This window comes from Pogona vitticeps, chromosome 3, assembly GCF_051106095.1.
Source record: "Pogona vitticeps strain Pit_001003342236 chromosome 3, PviZW2.1, whole genome shotgun sequence".
In the NCBI taxonomy this organism is placed as follows: domain Eukaryota; kingdom Metazoa; phylum Chordata; class Lepidosauria; order Squamata; family Agamidae; genus Pogona; species Pogona vitticeps.
In genome coordinates this window covers 122920810-122937909 of record NC_135785.1, presented here as the reverse complement: position 1 = coordinate 122937909, position 17100 = coordinate 122920810, and the positions used below count along the sequence as shown (strand labels likewise).

The following is a 17100-nucleotide window of genomic DNA, read 5'->3' as shown; positions in this document are numbered from 1 at the left end:
TGCCTTCAGAAAAGATATGGCAAACTCCTTTTGTCTTGAAAGAGAGAAGGAAAGGAAGGTGAGGGAAAGGGAAAGGGCCCAGGGTATCCTTTGAGTGACTTCCACGTGGATAGCTACCAGGAATCTAGAAGAAGTTGGACAAGTGGTGGGTATTTGGTAGTGGACAGAGTCTCCACACCATCAGGCAAAGGAAGAGGAGTATAGGATGAAGGACACCGCTGTGGCTTGATATCAAGTTCAATCACAGGGGAAGGATCTGATAGTCTTTCACTGATAGGAGGAGGAGGAGAGGAGCACAGCATGACTGCCTGGGCCACCTAGATGTGATCAGGATGCAGTCCAGATTTTCTCATTAGATTTTGGACACAACCCTGGAGGTGAGGGGCATGGGGGAAATCATACAGGAGTAGACTGCTCCAACGGCAAAGGAACACATCGTCCAGGGAGCTGTGTAGTGTGGTGTTCCTTGAGCAGTAACCCTTGCAATTAGTGTTGGTGGCTTTAGGGAAGAGATCTGCTTGTGGCTTTCTTCACTTGGTGACGGTGCAATGAAGTCAAGAATTTCAAGACGTTTATCTGGACTGTCTTCTGTGCTAGTGACCATGTGCTGTGGACCCCCCCCCCGGCTTTAGTTGTTGGTGTTGGTGGAGGTGATGATTGTTGGGGTTGGGGGACTAAATGGGAAACCTTTTCAGATGTGCGTTGCACCCTCATAGTGTTTGTGAAATGTGAGTATGTAGGTATAGACAAGCTGACTGGTTTTTGTGAACCCTTTTGTGTAGAAACAAAATTTGAAGTGGTTGCATCCTTAGGCATGCTGTGGTGGATATGAAGAGATTGAAAAGGACTTGGATCTGTCTTGCTCTTGGTCTCTGGTGGAAATGAGTTCATGTGTGGCATTTTCTCTTTGTAGGCTAGAGTTGCTGAATAAGATTCCAGCTGCACCCTATTAATTCTATGATAGGTGAAGGACTGAGATGAGACTTTGACAGATTGAGATTTAGCCCTAGGCATCATAGGAGAGACATGGTTTTGGACAGAGCATTATGAACAGAGGAGTCCAAGGTGGCAACAAATTACCAGTTGTCAACCCTAAGCCACCCAGAGACCTTCGGGTAGTGTGGGTGGCATATAAGTTAAAATAAATTAATTAATTAATTAATTAATTAATTAATTAATTAATTAATTAAATAAATAAATAAATAAATAAATAAATAAATAAATAAATAAATAAATAAATAAATAAATGTATGGATACACCATAACTCTGTGGAGTCAGAAGTCAGCCACTATGACTGCCATACATTTTGTGAAAACCCTTGGATTGTACTTGATACAATGATCATACCTGATAAAATGATCAGCCAGTCCAGATTTTTTCAGACTGTTGTAATCTAATGCAGGGGTCCCCAATCCCTGGTCCACAGCCCAGTGCCAGTCTGTTGCCTGGGCCGAACTGGGCCGCGGAGATAGATCTCCCACCTACCCTGCACAGCCCCTTCATGCCTGTGTATGAGTGTGCCTGCGTTAGCACCCCCACCCCTTTGTGAATGAGTGCCTCCTGAGCACCCCTGCCCTTTATGCATGGACGCATGTGTGTGCCCCTGCCCCTTCGTGCATGCGCACAAGTGCCCCCAAGCACCCCTGCTCTTTGCATCTGCGTGCAAGTGTGCATGCACCTACGCGAGCACCCCCCGCTCCATCATGCATGCACGTGAGTGGGGAGGTGCCCTGCCTTCCCCAACCGGTCCACAGTGTTAAAAAGGTTGGGGACCACCGATCTAATGCATTGCGAATGTTCAGATAGTGCCTCTGTAATGGATCTTCCAATCTGGCCGATGTAATATGATCATTAGCCCCAATGGAATGAGGTACAAAATAATAGAATTATTACCATGGTTCCCCAAAAATAAGACAGGGGCTTATAATAATTTTTGCTCTAAAAAACACAGTAGGGCTTATTTTCAGGAGATTTTTTTCCCCATGTACAACAATATACATTTATTCAAATACAGTCATGTCATCTTCTTCTGGTTGCTGCACAAGGGTGGAGGGCAGCGTTTCACTTCACTGAGGCTTATTTTTGGGGTAGGGCTCATATTACAAGCATCCTGAAAAATCATACTAGGGCTTATTTTCAGGTTAGGTCTTATTTTGGGGGAAACATGGTATTGAGGCTCTCTTGATAAAACTTGAGCCGCATTCCCTCAACAGAGATAATAGCATTACTTTTAGTGCTTTTGTTTTCTAAAACAGCCTTTGTTTTCTGGAAGCCTTTGTTTTCTAAACTAGACTTGGCAGGTTGCCCTTAAGACACACTTCTTAACAGGTTGTGGAGCGATGCACTGTTAAGGGGATGGCATAGCCAACCACAAGGCAGGTGCTGGTCGAAGGGAGTTGGAGATAATAAAAGTTGGCGAGTTACAACAAAAGGAGGTATCTTCAAATATTTACTAGTGATTATTGTCTTCACAGGAGCTCAGAGAGATAAGGAGGAGAGAGGAGAGAAGTTCCAAGATGTCAGTAGTGAATGGAAGATGAAAAGAAACAGAGACCAGCAAGGTGGAGAGGGTGGAGCGCATTCTAACGAGGAGCAGTGCCCCTGCCAAAATGCTCCAGCTCAGCTCTAGAAGGTTCTGAGTTGTCCTGCACATGCGCAAAATAGCCCATTAGAGTGAGTTCACAGATGGCCACAAAGAAGAAGAGGGCTACAGTTTACAAAAACATAAATGAAAAAAACGTATTACTCATACAGGTGCAGAAGTTTGTTGTTTTTGTATTGCTGCTGAAAGTTATATTTTTAACATACTGTAAAAATGTTGGTTAGTGGGTGCTTTAAATGTGAAATACATAAGTACACAACAACTGTAACAAGAGTGAGACCAGATATAAAAAAAACTCAGGCATGCAAAGAAAAAAGTATACAGAATATGCATATCCCAATGACAACATGTCATTAGGAAAAGAGTGCATTTTTATAGTCCCATTATGTCAACTTGCTATCCAGATAAACTCGCGAAATTCAAGGGCTGTTGCTTTCTATGTGTGAAAAATGTCAAGTCTAAAAGGAAGGTGAAAATATAAGGAATCGAAATTATATATTCTTTCTGACATAACATTTTCAGGTTTTAGACTGAGTTACAACTCTAGTATCCAAACCAAAGTTCCTGTCCTCCTTAGAATGAGCCAGGATCTTCTTTGTAAAAGGCAGTGCTCTTCCCCTCATTGATGGAACTGAACTCAATAAAAATGCACAGAGCCCCATCATGGTAACTGCAACAAACAGCACAGCCACACTAAAGTCTGGCTGCTGGACTTTGCATCGTCAACTGGTTGGTGCAATATGAACAGAATGTTGAACTAGCTAGGTTTAATCCTACATAGCTCTTAACTGTGTTCTTACACATTCACATGCACCTAGAGGCACATACCTGTACGCAAAGACAGACCAGTAGCAACTTTACGTTTCGGTCCTAGAATACAGAATGTGGGATTACAAAGTGAAGTACCTGCTGCATGCCTTGTAACGTCTGTTGCAAGAACTGTAGCTGCTGGTCCTTTGTCAGGCTTTCTTCAGTTCGGAAGAGCTGCCCTTTCTCTTGCTTTAAGAGTTCCACCTCGTTGCGATAGGCATCCAGTTGCCATCGGAGACTGTCATTCTCTTCCTTCAGTGCATAAGCTTGAGCAGCTAATGCTGAGAGAAGGAAAACAGTCATGGTGATTAATATTAATCGAGCCACCTACCACGGATAACATGCTGGGTTTAACCAGAACAAATAAGACACCTCTGTGCAGCAACTGCTCTTATTAGAGAAATTATACTGCTTGCTCCCTTAGCTACAATGTTTGATTGTGGCTTCTTTTATACAATTACAACATCCTAAAGAGGAACCAAGCAAGAACTTAGACCAGCCTTCTATAGAGTGGCAGAAAGGTCTTTGCTTGGTATGCCAGCTCGTTAACATCAGGTAAGCTGGAGTAGAACAGGATCTGAATGCATCGCGAGAGAGGCTCAATATCACAAAATGGAACATAATTTGTGGCAGCCATAGTTTAGGAGCTAAATCCTGGTCTGAATATCCAAACATGGATTTTAGAGCTCCTTAACTGCCTTCTGATTCTCTAGAACTCATTTTCAGATGTCAAAGATGTCAAACAATATTACAAAGCGCATTCTTTTTCAAAAAGGTATTACACAAGATAAGAAAAATGCAATGTCTGAAAACCTTCTAAACTTCCGGCTGTTTCCACTTTCCTCCCACCAGTTCTGCTACCTCTGATTGTAGCAGAACCTGGATATTACACACAGAGACACAGACTGAGAGAGAGAGAGAGAGAGAGAGAACAACATCTGCTTCTGAAATATAAAAAGAGGAACTTTTCCTGATCGCAAAGCAATGGCTTATACAATGAATCATAGGATGTCCTGTAAAATCTTAATATAGCTCATTCTAAAATAAATAAATAAATAAAAATGTTTTCTTATTAAGACTGACTTGGGATTTCCATTCCTTTGTTTTCCAACCCATTCCAAATAATATCATAACTTGAAAGGGCCTAATGGAAGGGGGTTTGGAATAAGAAACAGGAAGGCAGAAAACAATACGTCTCCTTTGGTACCCTCCCCTTATCATAAACAAAGATCATTGATATATAATATCCTTTCCTGAAGTCCGTAGTCTGAAGTGTACAATTTGAAAATAGAAATATTAGCTTCGATCCAAATTTTAAATAGGATTCTACTACAGAGTCACTGAGAATAATAGGATGTAAATCATTCACGACTAAAATCCTATGGGTGGGGTAATGAGAAAGAAATTTACCTCTGGCCTTTTCCATGGGCCTCCTCTAAGCATGTCTAAGTCTGGGTCTAATCTATTCCTTAAAAATTGTAACATGGCCATTTAGTATAATTGCCATCTTACATTACAGAGTCAAATTATATTGACAGAACAATTATATGTCTGCTCTAAAAAATGGAAAAGACTCAGGTTTTTCTCTGGGATGGATGACTTATCTGGGACCACCCCACCCCACCTGCATACACACACATCACAGTTTTGCTAAATGTAACATACAACACAGCTCTATTAAGAATTACAGTTTACGCACGTCAGCACACTCACAGGGCAGCCTTCACATAAGCCAGCAGCAACCGCATCACAAAGATAACATGACCAACATCTCTAGTGTACTTTACAGGGGGAAATGTTGATATTTGTTTGCTTACCGCCACAACCACCCTGCAATTTTGTATTTTCAGATTTTGGTAACTAGAGAAATAAATAAAATTCTGGCACATTTGTAACTCAAACGAGTACACTCACCCACGTCCACATACAAATATATTTTGAAAGGCTACTGAATTTGCTTTGTGGATTAGGAAAGGATTGCTGCTACGAGACACACATTCAAACTGGTCAGATGTACCTGTAGTCACACGACCATCTGAACAGAAATTAAGTCTATTGGAGCATGCAGTACAATTTCTAAGTGAAAGTTTTTTTCACAGGACCCACATGTCTAGGTCAATAGCATTTGACTTCCTCACATTACTCGTTGCCGGCCATGCTCTAGAACGTCACATATCAAAAATCTAGAACCAATCCCCAAAGATGAAGTCTCCAGTTTTCCATGTTCTTTTTTCCTTCCCCTCAGCCTTCCAGTGATGCTTAGAGAAATGAAGGAACAGAACAAAATGATATAAAATGCAAATGTTTGGAAAAAATGTTGGCACTACAGAAGCATTACTGCATTAGTAGCATTGAAAGATACTTAAGTCATTTCCTTAGGAAGCTCTATTTGGCCTCGTTTCAATTTAGAATGGCAGTTTTATTATCATAACTGATAGCAGGTGTTTGTGGGAAAATCGATTAGTATGCAGAGATGGAAATTACATTTAGCAAATGAATTGCACCGTCTGCAGTGTAGGCTGAAATTTGTGTGCCAAAATGCAGGAAGCCATAAAGCAACATTGCTTAAATGAATTATTTGAGTAGAAATATAGAAAGGGTGGAAAGTGTTTTACATAGCATTTTAGGGGCATTGTTAGAGTCTTGCAGACAAACCTTCCTCTTTATTCTTGCATCTGGCGACAGCCAGGACAGTTTAGTTTAACAAATACTTGGTAGAATTTATTCTGGGCATGTGATAAGAATCATGTCATTATGAAGCAGCTTTAATTAACTTGATAACCACGAAGAATTGTATAAGCATTTATAGCTAAGGGCACATTATTGACTCTCACTTCTGACTATATAATTTTCAAGTTCAATATTATGGAATCTTTAATTGCTGTTTGACAGGAGCAATATAGCTAAATTATACACAGTATGAACACCTAAAAGACACCTGAACATACTTCAGAAAAAAGAATCCATTTCCCTGAGTATAATAGGAAGGTGGAATGCAAAAATGCTTACTCATCAACTTTTCTACTGACTGCCAAAATAGAAGATCTCTCAATCCTCACAGACTGTTGGTCATTTTCTGACCTCATTAAGAATTCTAATACCTTGTTGGGGAGGGGGTATAAAACTGCTCCACATTCATAGCACAACAAACAAAACAACAGAACAGAACATTTCTTACACTGTGGAGTATTCCTTGAATTTCAATTTCAATTTCACTTGAACAGTCAACATCCACATTACCCAAATGGGCCTAGCTTACTGCCAAACATAATATGTTATTTCTTTGCTACATCATAGTAAGGGCTGAAAAATAGTAAGGGTTTTTTTTTATCTCAGAAATTTAATCTTGCTCAGACAAAATGATGAAAAGTCGATCGATTTTTTTTCCAAAAAAAATTTCCTCGATCCTTTTCAGTTTATTTTGTTGTTTGTTTGTGGAAGGGATTGATCAGAGTGGGTGACTGAAATTTAGGAAGATTGTTCACAACAATACAGATTATTCTGTCATCAAATGCCTACATAATAGGTTTAGTTTTGCATGGATTCTGCAACAAAACAAGACTGTGGAGGATTAAAATGCCCTATTCTCTAAACCTTTTCTTTACCATAGACCCCCTCTAAATATCTTTTGTTGCTGCGGACCAACAATACTTGACTCAAGGTTTAAAACCCTAAAGTGCAACAAATATTTACTTAACCTTTCTCATGAAGGTTTTCAAATTTGAAGAGAAGGGAGAAACAAGTTAATGTGTTCATACACACATGGCTATTATAGTATTTTCATTGGAATGAGTCCATACATCATCATCATCACCACCACCACCACCGTTTCTTGATTTTCAGTGAGAGTCCATGTTTTATGTTGACGTTGTTCCAGTAGCAGCCTGTCCTGGTTCCTCAAAAGGGTCTTTTGAGCCCTGTAGCTCATTTGTTACCAGATACCCAGGGGCTATAGCATCTGACATGGTCCTTGTTGACCCAGGCAACAACCAATCCGGTATGGATTTCTGTTTATTTCCTCTTCATAATTGATGGTTGGTGGACACAGTCTGGTTTCTCAGCTGAGACCTGTTTGACTTGGGAGACCCTTCAGCATAGCTCTCAACCTCACTGAAGCACGCAAGCCCCTCCACGTCAACAAGGCCTCTGCCCATCGAATTTTTAAAAATGACATTATAAAATCACTATTAAGTGATGAAAATTATAAATACCTTAGAATATTATAAAAATCGTGCACACAGTTGAAGATCTCAGAAATCACACCATCAGAGCTACAAAAATTGGCAATATTAGAAACAACATACATACTGCACCAGTATTTGACAGATAGTTAGGTTTTTGGTTAAAACTTGTATCTTTTATATAATACCAGCCAATGTTCTTATAATTTTGACTGTGCCTGGTCTTTCTGAACAACAACAATAATAATTCAAAAAGACTAGGTACAGCCAATCAAAATTATAAAAACATTGACTGCTACTCTATCACAGATACAAGTTTTAACCAAAAATCTATCTGTTAAATATCAATGTTGTATATTATTATTACATTATTATTCAAAAAGACTAGGCACAGTCAATCAAAATTATAAAAGCATTGACTGCTATTATATCAGTGATATTGCCATTTTGTGTAGTTCTGATGGTATTATTTCTGAGATCTGCAACTGCTTATAATACCACAAGCAAAATGTTTCAATTGCCAGATATCTGTATGTCCCCCCCTTGCTCTCATCTGTCCGCCCGGTTATGCTGTTCAGCAACAGGGTAGACTGGAGGGGTGGGGGGGAGTAGCCATTGTCTATAAATCCAGCTTGGAGGTTACCAGGCATTCCTCGTTGGTAAAGCCGGGTCTAGAGGCTCTCCACGTGTTGATTGGGGCCAGGGATGGTATTGGGATTTTGCTGGGTTCCCGCGGTTCCTGCAACCCAGCCACTTCCCTTCCAGAGCTGGCCGACTTTGTATCCACGGCACTGTTGGGATCCCCAAGGCTTTTGGTCTTGGGTGATTTCAACGTGCATGCGGGGGCAGAGGCTTCGGGGCCAGCTCTTAAGTTCTTGGAAACCATGGCTTCCTTGAACATGTCCCAACATGTCAACGGCCCCACCCACATGGGTGGCCACACATTGGACCTGGTTTTTTCCACCAGTTGGAGCGAGTGTGGTCTGATGGTGACTGACCTAGTGTCGGTCCCCTTGTCATGGTCAGATCACCACCTGATAAAATGTAACCTCACAGTGGCTCTCCCCCCTCGCAGGGAGCAGGGACCTATTGTTATGGTCCCCCCTCGAAGGCTACTGGATCCTGCTGGATTCCAGGACACCATGAGAGGTGTTACGGCTGACCTGGCTAGTGCGCCTGTCGAGGCTCTGGTTGACACCTGGTCCACCTTCGCAACCAGGGCTATAGACACGATCGCACCTAAACGCCCTCTCCTTCGTAAAGCTCGGTCAGCACCCTGGTTCAACCAGCAGCTCCGAGAGCTGAAGCGACATAGGAGAAGGCTAGAGCGTAGGTGGAGGAAGAACCCAACGGACTATAATTGGATAGCTGTCAGGGTCGCAACTAAACTGTCTAGGGTAAAGGCTGCTTGTCGAACTTACTTCGCTAACCGGATAAGCGAAGCGTCCAACCAGCAGGCGGAGTTATTCTGTATAGTGCACAACCTATCCGGAACTGGTCTGCGTGACAGGCCTCCCCTAGTTTTTCACCGGACCAGTTTGCAGCCTTTTAAAAATCTAAAGTGGAGGCCATCCGCCGGGACTTCTCTCCTTTTTTGAATATGGCGAGTCGAGCAGAGATGTCCAGCGCTCCATCTTGCTCGGCAACTTTTGATTCCTTTCAGCCTGTCACGCCTGATTCTGTGGCCAGGGTGCTTGATCGCTGTCAAGCCTCAAGTGTGGGGTTCCACAGGGGTCGACTATCTCCCCAATGCTGTTTAACATCTATATGAGGCCGCTGGGCATGGTCATCAGGGGTTGTGGAGCGTCATGTCATCAATATGCTGATGACACCCAGCTCTACATCTCCTTTGTACCAACTGCAGGTGATGCCGTCCTGTCCCTCCAGCACTGCCTGGAGGCCGTACTGCAATGGATGCAGGAGAACGGGCTGCGGCTGAACCCGGACAAGACGAAAGTTCTGAGGGTGGGTGCTCCTGTTGCTGGCGGCTTGGGTGACTCTCTCTCATTTCGGGGGGGGGTGACCCTGGCCGCTAAGAGTGGGGTTTGCAGCCTGGGGGTACACCTGGACCTGACGCTCACCATGGAAACGCAGGTGGTGTCGGTGGTCCGCACCGCCTTTTTTCACCTTTGGCGGATTGCCTGGCTGCGTCCTTACCTAGACACGGGGGTGCTCACTACCTTAGTACGTGTGCTCGTAATCTCCAGATTAGACCACTGTAACGCACTCTACGTGGGGCTACCTGTGAAGCTGATGCGGAAACTCCAGGTGGTGCAGAATGCAGCGGTCAGACTCCTCACGGGAGTGAGAAAACACCAACACATCTCTCCTACTCTGGCCATGCTGCATTGGCTGCCCATCCATTTCCGCATCGACTTCAAAGTGTTAATGCTTACATATAAGGCCCTAAACGGTTTAGGACCTTGATACTTGGCGGAACGCCTGCTCCCACCTAGATCTGCCCGGATCACCCACTCGAGCCAGGAGGTGAGGCTGAGGAGCCTAACAGCGAGAGAGGCCCAGAATGAACGAACACGAAATAGGGCCTTCTCGGCGGTGGCTCCTCGCCTCTGGAATAACCATCCTCCAGCGATTCATGCGGCTCCTACACTGGACACTTTTAAAAGCCAATTAAAAACATGGTTGTATGTCCAGGCCTTCCCTCCTGTCAACACCTAATTTCTTTTCTTTATTTATTATTCCTTTATTCTCGTATATGTCACAGTCTGTCTGTAATATCTTTATTATTTATTGTATATGTTCCTTTTTATTGGAAGCCGCTCAGAGTGGTCTATTTGACCAGATGGGTGGGATATAAATCAAATGAATGAATGAATGAATGAATGAATGAATGAATGAATGAATGAATGAATGAATGAATAAATGAATAAATAAATAAATAAATAAATAAATAAATAAATAAATAAATAAATAAATAAATAAATAGTTAGTTTTTCCAATTCTTTATTTTCAACTCTGGCATCATCTGGAATTGCAATATTAGGAACAGCATACATACTGCACTCATATTTAACAGATACTTAGGGTTTTGGTTAAAACTTGTATCTGTTATATGATACCAATTGATATTTTTATAATTTTGATGGACTCTGCCTGCTATTTTTGAATAATAACAATAATAGTTATTGTGGGTTTTTCGGACTCTTTGGCCGTGTTCTGAAGGCTGTTCTTCCTAACGTTTCGCCAGTCTCTGTGGCTGGCATCTTCAGGGGATGGGAGTAGCACTCTGTGCTCTGGTGCAGTTTGTTTGGGAGTTGAATATTTATGGCTGTGAGATCAGTTTTTGTCTTTTTCAGGAGATGGGTGATTATGGTGATCAGTGTCTTTTTGTTGTGGGTGTATTGTTGTGATAAGGAAGAGAAATTATCTGTCACTGTGATTGATGGGTGTCGTTAGCTAGTCTTTTGTGTGTAGTGATCACCGGTCCTTGTGCCTGGGTAGAATTTGTTGACCTTTTGCACGCTGTATTTTTCAGTGCAGGGAGCCAAGTTTTGTTGAGTTTCAAACTTTCTTCTTTTTTGTTGAAGTTCTGCTGATGTTTGTGGATTTCAATGGCTTCCCTGTGCAGTCTAATGCAATGATTGCTGGTGCTGTCCAGTGTTTCAGTATTCTGAAATAAAATTTCATGTCCAGTTTGTTTTAGGGCATGTTCAGCTAGTTAAGCATGTTAAGGCCCTCTATTCAGGAGGAAGACCATGTGGAAAAAGGACAGCTGGGAAAAACCCCCAATATCAAACAATGTTAAAATATTGCTCCCTGTTTCTTCTGAGGACAAAGAAGGAAAAATGATCAGAGGATAGCATAGGCATGAAAAAGGACCATGGTAATTTTCTGTGATGTCCCCAACTCTCTGCTCTAGTCTGACATGGTTGACTATTTAATATGCATACGAGTTCCCTTGACCTTTACAAGTTGCCCACCCCTGCCCTTTGGTTTTTTTTTCTGTTTTAATATTTTATTTTTAAATTACTAGAAATAGGGTAGGGAATACAAAAGGTAAAAGGAAGTGGAAGGGATGGAAAAAGGGTTTTAAGGATAGGAGAACACAGAATACACAATCATCCAATCTATTCATATTAAGTATGCAAGAATCCAATCTATTCATTTTTCAATTTAAAAAAAATCAACATTCTACTTTTTTTTACCGTTTGATTACCCTCTAACTATCAGCTTACATTTATGTTTTAGTTTAAATCTAAATTACTCCAACACTATCAGGAAACCGAGACCAATTGTAAAAATACATCCCCTCTTTCAATTTCCTTCTGTCTTGGACATACATTCAGCACACCTGAAAAAGTATCCATTTCTATCACTTCCCATACATATTTTGTCAGTACACTTCTCTTGTTTCCATGACTCTGTTTTCTTCCAGTTTTTGGGAGATAGAGTTGAATACAGGGCAGTAATCAACACATTTTCTGACTGTTGTAGCTGAATAGCTCACAGGGTCACTCTTAATCCCATCTATGTTACCTGGTATTGCACTCAATGAAAACAGTTCTGGAGTAGTACAGTTTCCTTTAACTATTGTTTAACATCTGATGGTTTCTCTTTCATCGGGTCTTCCACCTGGCTGAGACACTCATTCACCTGCTGAAATTCTTTTATTATTATCATTTGCATGGTAACCTGCCATTCTTTACCTGGCAAAATCCCCAACAGTTGATATTTAATTTTTCTGGAGGCCATTTCCATCTTTCCAATGCATATATAATACTTTTTAGTTTCTACTATTTTATCAACAAACCAAACCCATCATCATGCACCTCCCCTGAGTATGTCCTCCCCTCCTTACCCCGATATTATAATATATAGCTCAACTTTTAGCCCAACAATTTGAATTACAACTGTGACAGTATTATCAGAGTCCATACAGTCCAGCCAAGAAAAAGTCCAGACTAAACAGCGGATACAGGAAATCAGTCTCTCCAATAGCTATTGTTATAATCCGTCAAAACTCCAGTCCTCGTTTTCCTAGCTCCTCAGTCTATTCGGTTACGTTTGTCTCACTGATGATTCACTGTCCGTTTTCTTGCTTCCAAAGGTTTATTCCTCCTTCTAAGACCCAGTAAAATTCTGTTATCAAAGTTCCATTGGTCAAACACCAGTCCTGGTTTCTCCAGCTCTTCAATCTAGCCGATTATGTCGTCACAGTGATGGTTCACAGTCTGTTTTCTTACTTCTAAAAGCTTATTCCTCCTTCCCCAAAAGCAAGATTTTATTATCAGAGTCCCACACAGTCTAGGGAAAAGGATCCAGACTAAACAGCATTCACAAAATTTCAGTCTCTTAATGCCTGTCCAGTAGTATTTTCTCTGGGATTTTTTCCAGAAACACAATTTTTTCCATCTTACTGTCTCTCTGTTTGACCTTGAGCCAGCCTGCTGTTTAAGAGTCCATTTAGCTTTGAAGAAGCAGGCTGGTAAGCATGACTCGTTGCTCCTTCTCTTCTTTTGGTCAGGTATTTTCACTCTAGTTTCTTTTCCATCTTAATGCGGTTATTCCTAAATCAAAGGCTTACTTTGTTATTGTACATTTTCAGCCATATTTTTGTTCTCCTCTCCTCAGGGAATGGTGGAGTTACTCACAGCTATTCTGCCAAAAAACAGCTCCCGTCTCCGATCTGTGCTTGGGTGAATTTTCCGAGGGAAGAAAAATCAGGTTCTGCCCAATCTTCTTCCTTCTGGGGCTCGCCAACTGCTTCAGAGAGACCTCTCCTGGTCTCCCCATCAATCCCCCCATTTCTAGAGGGACCCCAGACCGGGCGGTTTGAGTTTTTTCTGGGAGCTGTTCCCGGCAGCTGCTGGCTTCACCGCAACAAAGCTCCATCTCCCTGCCCTGCCTTGCCCTTTGGTTTTGATATCTTTCATATTCAAGCAATTCCCTTGTAGTAGAAACAAACATATGACTGTAGAAATTGATATGCGATTAATATCAGCAGAGCTCAGAGTAGTGGTCAGTAGACAGGCTATGTTTAATCCCAAAAGGTTAGACATCCATGCTGTGAAATATGTGTGCCTCATGCTTTTAGTGGATTCATCTTCTTCAGTCCTTAAAGATTGAACTATTTTCTTGTTCAGGCCCAAGTAAGGGATAAACCTTGAAAAGAGCCAATAATGTGTGTTTCTTCCCTTGGATCAAGCCTTTTCCGTAAACAGGTGAATGCATGCGCTCCATCTATAATGCTTTTCTTCTCTGCATGGATTTTTATACCTACTCAATAGCTTATAGACCTTGATTTCCTATGTTAGACCTACCAGGGAACACGTTGATTCTTTATCTCTTTGTTTCAACTACTATGGATAAAGGAGAATTCACAGTTCAATGGTAGAAAATATGCTTCCTATGCCAACAGTCCCAGATTCAACAACCCCTAATATCACCATTTAAACCATCTGACATATCATGGCTAGGAAAAGATTGCAGCCTTGTCCGTTAGACAGTTGCCAGAGTAGACAATAGTGGGCTCTACAGGTCAATTGGCTGTTTCTCTATAAAATAGCACTCACTATTCATCCAGCAGCAAACCACATTTTATAGCTACTGTTCTGTAGCAAACCTCCTACATATTCATTCTAGGGCAATTCAGACAATACTCAACAGAAATAGCTCCCGAGTAGATGTACATATAGTTATAGTCAATTGTGTTTTCTGTTCAAAATTTATTTGTTGGCTGGACCTCTTCCCCTGACATCCACTTTACTTTGCAGATAATTCCTTGCATGAACAAGGTTTGATTTCTCCGAGGCCTTCCCTCCACTCCAACAATAATACCATCTGTGACAAACCCAGACCTACTGGGATCTGCCACACGTTAACTAAGCTGCCACCAACCATTCCCTCTAAGAAGTCACACAGACCAGGGATGGATTTTCAACAAATAAAAAAATAAGGTTTATTTAAATACAACACACAGGGAAAATAAAATGATCAGGTGAATAAGATATAGTAACGTGGCTTAGTCTCATTCATACAGGCACACAGTTTGGTTCACACAGAACACTTAACTTGAAGCACAGACCCTGAACCTATCAGTTCTGGCTAACCATACAGACACCTGAACCTATCAGGTTGGTACTGACACACAGTAGTACCCTGTCTGACACACAGACTCCCACACCAGTTTCTTCTTCCCAGCTGCTGCTTCTTCACATCCCAGCATCTTCTGAACTTCACCACACAGGCTTCATATATATATACAGTACAGCCCCTCCTCCTGATGTCCCGCCTTCCACTCCCCATAGGATGGAACTTTCCCTCCAAACCCATGACAGACAGGTAACATCAGTGCTGTATGTAACACCTCCCCTCTTTATAAGTTGTTTTGTAGGGGGAAAGCTAAGGTGCTTTTTCCCAAAAAACAACCTGGATAAAACACACAACAACAGTTATACATACCATATCATACTTACTTATACTTACATTCTAAGTCAACCATATCAATTAGGCATTTAAACATTTACCATATACATTACATCAATTTACCTTTATTCATACAAACCAAGTTCAAAAAACAGGTACATTTAACCTTTGGTCACCAACATATATACATAGTCCATGTTTCTTTCGCCGTCTTCATTCTTCAGGTCTTCTTGACAAGGCGTCAGCAACACAGTTCACTGACCCTCTGACCACCTTCACTTCAAAGTCATAGTCCTGTAGGTTTAAAGCCCACCTCATAAGTTTGCTATTGTGGGTTTTCATTGTCTTTAACCATTGCAGTGGTGAATGGTCAGTGCACAGAACAAAATGTCTTCCCCAGATGTAAGGCTTGGCCTTCTGGATCGCGTAGACTATGGCCAAACACTCCTTCTCCATGGTTGCCAAATGTCTCTCACCTTTTTGAAGTTTCCTACTCAGGTAGGACACTGGATGCTGGTCACCATTCTCATCCTCCTGGCACAGAACTGCTCCTACCCCGCTGTTAGACGCATCGGTGTAGATGATGAACTCCCGGTCAAAGTCTGGAGCCCGCAGCACTGGATAGTTGATGAGCGCCTGCTTCAACCTCTGGAACGCCTCCTCACAGTCGCTGGTCCACGGGATGTGGTCATCAGCCTTCTTCCTCGTCAGATCGGTCAGCGGAGCCGCAATCTCGCTAAACCTCGGGATGAACTTTCTGCAGCAGCCCACCAACCCAAGAAATGATTTGACCTTTTTCTTGGTGTTGGGTCTAGGCCAATCACGAACAGCTTCTATTTTGGCCTCCAGGGGTTTTATCACTCCTCCCCCTACCATGTGACCCAAGTATTTTCTTTCTGGACTACCCAGCTGCAGTTTGTTTTCTTTGCAGGGCCTGGGCCAAAGCACTCCCTCCCCTGGGTTAAAGTGCCTCTCCCCGGCTTCCTGGTCATCCCAAGCTTTCTTTCTGACCTTTTGAGCTTGCAGGGTCTCTGCTGCTAGCTCTAGGTTTCTCTTTAGGTCAATCCTTAAAGAGTCTATGTATGTCACAACGTCTTGTGGGTCATCCTGGGTGATCTGCTCCCAATTTTGTTTGATCAAATCAAGGGGCCCTTTCACCCTTCTCCCAAATAAAAGTTCAAATGGACTGAACCCGGTACTGGCTTGTGGCACTGATCGATAAGCAAACAAAAGGGATTGCAGCTTCTGGTCCCAATTGTTTGGATTCTCTGCCAAGTAAGCCCTAATCATGCGCATTAGAGTCCCATTGAACTTCTCAGTTAACCCATTACTTTCAGGATGATAGGCAGTGGTTTCCTTGTGCTTAATTCCACAGATTTGCCATAAGCGTTTCATGAGCTTTGATGTGAACGATGCTCCCAAATCTGTGATTATTTCTGAGGCAAATCCCATCCTGGACATATACCCCACCAAGGCATCTGCCACTGTGTTAGTTTCAATGTTAGTCAAGGGTATGGCTTCAGGGTACCTCGTGGCATGGTCCACAATGGTGAGAATGAACCTGTTCCCCCTCTTTGTGGCCTTGGGCAAAGGTCCCACAATATCCACCCCTATGCATTTGAACGGAGTGTCAATCACAGGCAAAGGGCACAACTTTGCTTTGGTCCTGTCGCGGCTATTCCCCTGCCTTTGACACACATCACATTGTTTACAGAACTCCCTGATCTGCTTCCCTATGTCAGGCCAGTAAAAATTCTGTGTGATTCTCTGCTGTGTTTTGTTCACCCCTAAGTGCGCAGCAAACATGTCAGAGTGCCCCCTTTGTAAGATCATGGGGCGATACTTTTCAGGTACCACTAGCTGACTTCTGATCCCATCTCCCCCTTTTGAGATATTCCTCAGGGTCTCTCTATACAAAATCCCCTTTTTCTCTAGAAATCTCACTGGGGTTTCAGGTGTTAGCTGGGCGTCAGTCACCTGTTCAAAACACTTTTGGAGAGTGGCGTCTGCCTTTTGCTCCTGGCCAAATCGGCTGTCTGTGGTTAAGGTTTCCACCACAGCTTCTGAACTCCCCTCTGCTTCCGTCTCTGGCTCATCATTACCCCCCTGAACTGTCCCCG

General features: G+C 42.4%; 1 protein-coding gene across 12 annotated transcripts in view; it reads right to left on the bottom strand.

Moving 5' to 3' along the window:
- The window catches only part of ENOX1 (ecto-NOX disulfide-thiol exchanger 1), a 540515-nt gene that overhangs the window by 73559 nt on the left and 449856 nt on the right, over window positions 1-17100 (bottom strand). For all 12 annotated transcript variants that reach the window (XM_078390695.1, XM_078390697.1, XM_020797018.3 and 9 more), the window contains one exon: window positions 3510-3694. In XM_078390695.1, the coding sequence (XP_078246821.1) occupies window positions 3510-3694 (185 nt within the window). The remainder of the gene's footprint in view (window positions 1-3509; window positions 3695-17100) is intronic.